This window comes from Branchiostoma floridae, chromosome 9 (genome assembly GCF_000003815.2).
Source record: "Branchiostoma floridae strain S238N-H82 chromosome 9, Bfl_VNyyK, whole genome shotgun sequence".
NCBI classification, from domain to species: Eukaryota; Metazoa; Chordata; class Leptocardii; order Amphioxiformes; family Branchiostomatidae; genus Branchiostoma; species Branchiostoma floridae.
In genome coordinates this window covers 7977076-7983594 of record NC_049987.1, presented here as the reverse complement: position 1 = coordinate 7983594, position 6519 = coordinate 7977076, and the positions used below count along the sequence as shown (strand labels likewise).

General features: G+C 40.2%; 1 protein-coding gene across 1 annotated transcript in view; it reads left to right on the top strand.

Annotated features, from left to right (window-relative positions):
• The window catches only part of LOC118423099 (dapdiamide synthesis protein DdaC-like), an 8301-nt gene extending 2467 nt beyond the window's left edge, over nt 1–5834 (top strand). The window contains exons 2-5 of the mRNA XM_035831089.1: nt 2086–2268; nt 2980–3106; nt 3935–4110; nt 5099–5834. Of these exons, the coding sequence (XP_035686982.1) occupies nt 2086–2268; nt 2980–3106; nt 3935–4110; nt 5099–5227 (615 nt within the window). The 3' untranslated portion in view covers nt 5228–5834. The remainder of the gene's footprint in view (nt 1–2085; nt 2269–2979; nt 3107–3934; nt 4111–5098) is intronic.
• The last annotated feature ends 685 nt before the right edge of the window (nt 5835–6519 follow it).

The window sequence follows — 6519 nt, the reverse complement described above, 5'->3', positions numbered from 1 at the left end:
CACCGCAGCAGGTCAAGGGCCTTCGCTGATTGGCTAGGTCTTTGATTCAATTAACTCTCCGGCTGACGCGCACAGGTGTGGCTCTGTGCGGGGTCACGGAAGGTCACGTCAGGAGGCCAAAAGAAAACAAAATTCCCCTCAGAAAAGTGCCAAAATTAATAATTTTAAAGTTGTTTATGTCAAAAATTTTACTTGAATCTTGTTACCAAGTATCTAATGCCTATCTATACCAAATTTCAGGTCATTTAATTGTAATACCAGGGTACAGGAGCCAAAAGTGTCCTTTTTTGGTCAAAAATTGGCCGAAAATCGCAAAAATAAGCATTTTGTTGCACTGTACACCAAAAGTGTTATTAAATTTATATGAAGGGATTATCAAGGCACATCTGTGTCAAATTTCAGCTCATTCGGTTGCAATACCAAGGTACAGGAGCCAAAAGTGTCCTTTTTTGGTCAAAAATTGGTCAAAAAATCGCAAAAATAAGCATTTTGTTGTACTGTACACCAAAAGTGTTATTGAATTTATATGGGGGCATCATCAAGGCACATCTCTGTCAAATTTCAGCTCATTTGGTTGTAATACCAGGGTACAGGGGCCAAAAGTGTCCTTTTTTGGTCAAAAATTGGTCAAAAAATCGCAAAAATAAGCATTTTGTTGTACTGTACACCAAAAGTGTTATCGAATTTATATGGGAGCATTATCAAGGCACATCTCTGTCAAATTTCAGCTCATTTGGTTGTAATACCAGGGTACAGGGGCCAAAATATACAGTTTTGGTCTAAAATTGACCAAAAAATCTCAATAAAATCATTTTAGAGGCAGATATGAAAAAACTGAGAAAAAAGCATCAAGGTATTGACCCATTCTACCCCTGTGCCAAATTTCAGGTCATTCGGTCCAGGAACGGCGGAGATGAATCACTTTGAAGATTTGACAGGAGAAAGAAAGAAAGAAAGAAAGAAACATTACGAATACAATATATTTCACCATACTATGTATGGCTGAAATATAAATACGAAAACATTGTGGTCAGGACATGTTTGCCAAGACAGCCTATAAGTACACGGGTCTCCGTCTGTGCCAACAACTCATTAACCACCTGTGATTATACTAGTAAAGCTAACGTCATATTTCCAAACCAGGACTTAAACCAGAACCTGACCGGGCAGTTTACGGAAACGAAAAATAGAAAAGTAACGTTAGACGTAGAATAGACACAAATAATGCCCAGTACTATCTTTCTTTACAACTGTATTCTTTTCGTTCACGAAAGCCGCCCCTCTGGCCCTGGTTTGGGAATGTGAGGTAGGCCTGACAGCAGGTGCTGACCTATATTTTGTGCCACAGAATCCATGTCACTTTTTACCCTGGGTACCAGGCTAGCATCAGATCTCTTTGGCGACTTAACTGTTAAGGCAGTATGTCCACCAATCTAAAATATCGCTCAGGGCGAGTTGTAGCCAGTCCAAGACCCAGGGTTGTCGAAAATATGAACATCTACAGACTACCTATTATATATATACTAATGAGTTGATGTGTAACTTCCCATTTGCAAACCGGTCCACACCGGTTTAGCACAAGTTGCCAAACTGGTCTGTACCAGTTCAGCACTGTAAATAATGTAAGGGGCAACAGTGGTAGTCACATAATTGGGGCAAAAGGTCCTGTCCAGGTCACGAAGTCAGCAGTTTTCATATGCTGCACTGCAGTTGAAAAATTTTACTTTACCATTCTCACACATTTATCACTTTTTAAAATGCAGTTTTCCCTGTTTCTTAAAACACATAATTCTTGCATATAGGCAAATGATGTTATCTTCCCTATATACTGTCTTTGATTATATATATTTTATTAGAGATATATATATATATATATATATATATTTAATATCTATTTTACATCTATCTATATATATACATGTATACATGTATGTCTATATCTCTCTCACCCTCTCAGTATGTATATATATATATATATATACATACATGCATACATACATATACATACGTACATGCACACATACTTATATACATTCGTATAGAGAGAGTCTGATGTTCTTAATGTGTTTCTTTCCTTTCCTCCAGATATCGTTCTTCTGTCTCCAACCGGCTGCTCCAGGCAAGGGAGGGGAGACCGTGCTAACGGACGTACGGGAGGTCCTGCCACGCCTGGACTCTGCCGTGGTGGACAAGTTCCGCAAGCTGGGCGTACGGTACTTCCGTCACGTGCCAAACAGGGCGCCAGGGTCCTACACGTCGTGGCAAGAGGTACCGTTTCCAATGTATTATGATCATTTCCTGAAATACACACTTGTAGAAGTACACAATTGTAGAAATCCACACTTTTAAAAGTACACATTTGTAGAAATACACACTTGTAGCAAAACACATTTGTAGAAATATACTTTTAGAAGTACACTTTTAGAAGTACACACTTTTAGAAGTACACATTGTAGAAGTACACAATTGTAGAAGTACACACTTATAGAAATACACACTTGTAGAAATACACGCTTTGTAGAAATACACACTTGTAGAAATACACACTTGTAGAAATACACACTTGTAGAAATACACACTTGTAGAAATACACGGTTGTATACATACCGTTACACGCTTGTAGAAATACACACTTTTAGAAATACACACTTTTAGAAATACAGACTTGTAGAAGAAATACACACTTTTAGAAGTACACACTTTTAGAAGTGCACACTTTCAGAAGTACACACTTGTAGTGTGTGAAGTACAATAATACTTAATAAAGCATTGAAGAGAAACAATTGATACCATCCTCAGTTGCTTACTGAACCTGAATCAAACCTGGTGCTGTATCTTATAATGTTTGATATGGCTATGGAGGTTATATAACTTCCTTGATATGGCCGAAATAAGCCCCAAGATTTCTTTGCATTGTATCATTCATATGCAATCATGTACACATAAATAACAAGTGTACACTTTGTGTTATTTTTGCAGGTTTTCCTGACAGAGGACAAGTCTGTTGTTGACAGTTACATGAAGGCCAATGACATGGGGTACCAGTGGGAGTCTGACGGGTCCCTGTCATGGTGGACAACTCTGCCTGCACTACGTACATACAAAGGTGACTGTAGACGGTATAAAGACACTTGTAGTGTGCAAAAGTATTACTTGATGCTGAAATCAGTTATCACACTGGAGCCAGGATTGGCCATTTGTTTCTTGTGTCATCTTCTAACACTTGAAAGTACAGATTGAAGTGGCCTCTAGTAACTTCAAGCCTCTCATAGTATCATTTAGATACATTTATTGGAATTTGGAAAAGTATGTATCAACCATAACATCTGATACATAGCTGAATTGCAGCCGTAAACATGTCCCTGTACTCTCCAAGCAGAGATTTGCCTGAGGCTGGTTATTGACTGTCACATCTGTGTAGGCATCTTTGTCTACTTCGTCAGCGAGTCTTGCTTGACTGGCAGACAAAAAGAAACCCTGATAAAATAGAGAGCATGACAAAAACATCTAAAAGATGTTAAAAATGAGCTAAAGCCTAGCCTCTGCTTGGCTGGCAGACAAAAAAAGAACCTTAAGAAAGTAGAAAGCCTGACACAAACGCATAACAAGCCACCAAAAAATAGCTAGAGCCTAGGCCACTGTTTGTGATGCTATATGGAGTAATAATACCCAAGGAGGTTAATGCTCAAGCAGTAGAAGCCGTTCAATTGCACATCTCATTTGCCAACGTATTTTGTTTAGTTATCCGGGGGGTGCAACAATGCCAAGTTTTCCAGCTGGACCACACCGGTTTGGGATTCCTTGCAATTAACAGAAGTGTGTAATCTTTTGTGCCGATAACTCAGCTTCTACTGTGTACAGTATAGCCTCCTTGATATACATAATGATGAACTGGTAGATGTTAGCTCATGTTAGCATGGGCTTTGTCCCACAGGTGAGGAGATCTGGTTCACCCAGCCGCACTCCATGAACGCCTCGTACTTCAAGGCTCATCCTGATTGGTCAAAGAAGGACATTCCAGACAATCGTTACCCCTTCCACACTTACTACGGCGACGGGTCGGACATCCCCCTCGACGTGCTGCAGCATATCAGGGACGTCTGTTGGCAGGTAATCATTATCAGGGGTAGGGGTGGGTTAAGAAAATTGAGGTCCAGTTCTTTGGCCGCCAATGGGGCAATTTGCTGTCGTATTGAAGTCACCTGAGTTGGTGCCGAATGGCAGCCACTCGAGACCCTTGCGACAGTCGCATTGAGGTCACCTGTGTTAGTGTTGAATCGCAGCCACTCCAGACCCTTATGATTTAGCCCGCCTCTTGTAAGCTGCTCACAATTTAGCCCATGGCTACATAGAGAGAGTAGTCTGCCCAGCCAGTAACAATAACAGGTCTGAACCTGTTTATATGGTGCAGTTGTGATGTATCAATATTTTGAACAGTCAAACGTGAGCACAGGTCTTTGTGGGTGCCACAAATTATGTTCCAAGTTTTAAATTGGAGTGATGATAATAATTAATATGATGTTGATATTTTCAGAGCGGTGCTGTTCAAAGAGCAGCCTCAAAATGGACAGAATTGCATCCCCATTTAAAATTTACATCACAGTAACCATTATCTCTATTTTCAAATTTGTCCCCAAACCAGTCGGTACATGGGTATACTGGTGCCCAACCCTAATCAGGTTCTGGAGGATTTCCAGGCAGTGATCTGTGAAGTGATATCCAAGTTCAACACGCTTCATGAAGACCTTTGGCCTTGTCAGGCCAAATATAGCCTGGGTTAATGGGTCATGAGATCAGCTTCATGAAAACCACTATGCCTGACTCCTGAATCCTTTGTTAGAATATCTATGACTTTTATATGTAAATATCAAGTTAGATACATTTTGTATTTAACAGTCTTCCGAGGTTATGTAGGTATGTGTTTTAGTACACTTCAGTTTTTATCCTAGGCCTTAGTTTCATTGACTGTGTTATGTATCCAATAAACCTATTCATCTCATCTCATTTAGAGACTGGTACAGTATGCTGTGTCAATAACTCTTTATACCGTACTTAGTATTACTTGTTTTCAATGACCTTTTTGACACTTTTTCTGTAGGTTTCTGTGGGCTTCCAGCTGCAGAAGGGAGACCTGATCATGCTGAACAACATGTACGTGAAGCACGCCCGCATGTCCTTCACTGGGGAGAGGAAGCTGGCCATCTCACTGGCACTGCAGAAGAACTAGTCTAAATCCTGACCAAGTGTGATGACCGTTTAACCCATAATGGTGTTTGACAACAGTTGGGCTATCTGGAATATATTGAGACTAACAAGGTGGTGATCATTTTTCCAAAGGAAGTTGATAATATAATATATATTTTGTGCAATTATGTATTCAGTTCATTTATTACATGCCCCAGTTTGTCATATTTTCAATGGTACAGCAGTTTTGTTTTTTCTGTGAAAAAGAGGTACAAATGAACACATGAAGTGAAATTTAACTTGATTGATAAATTATTTTCATTGTACCTGCTCTTTGCATTTCATACACATCTAGTACCAGATGGTTGACATATCATTTATTTACTTCAACTATTTTACAATGGAGTAAGATCAGGGATATCTTAAAATGATAAAGCTCTCAGCCTCTCAGGTGTGAAGTTTGATTCTTCATATACTAGTTCTATACCTATGAGTTCTGTTTTTTTGCAAATTTACAAATTAATACATTTTCTATATGATGTGAATAATCTTTCCTGAATGTTTTCAAAAGCATTAGTTTTTTTTTTTTTTTTAGTAATGGGGATATGAAACCCCAATATTGCCAAATTTATGACATAACAAATGCAGCAGAAAGAGCTAGCTTTTAGCCCGTAGGGAATGTGGCACAATAATCTTTTTAATGTTTTCAAAAGTACATGTATTCGTGTTCCTAAGTAATGGGGATATGAAAGACATAACCCCAATATTGCCAAATTTATAACATAACGAGAACACGGAGAAGCAGGTTTCCCGCCAAATCCCCCTCTGTCACCGTGCGTGGTACGCCCTGCTGGTTGAGAACTGTGTGGCCTTCAACCTGACCTGGAACTACGTCCAGACCGCGGCGCTGGTCAGCGAGCTGCTCGTCCAGGACTTCCACACCGTGCCGGACAGCGTGGTGACCCTTCACCTGGTCCTACTGGCGATCGGCGTCCTTGTTACTGTCACAGTTGAGCTGGTCTTCCGTGATAAATTCAGGTGGACAGTAGCGTTTTTTCCTCCCCTCCTGATATGGGCGTTTTGTCTCCGTCGTGCTAGCGGTGTGGATGACTCATTTCTGTACGGCCTACTCGTCCTAACCGCGCTCGTCATGTTGGCGAAGGTCGCTCTGGTAACACGCAGTCGTTCCGACTTTTGCCAAGGAGGGAAGGAAGAGGAATTCACTGGAAATCAGCTGTTACAAATTTGTTGACACTGACTTAGATCTTGTAAACAACTTTCAAGACGGTTCTGAGAATGGGGTTGTTTAATTAAATCCCTGCCAGCAATATATGA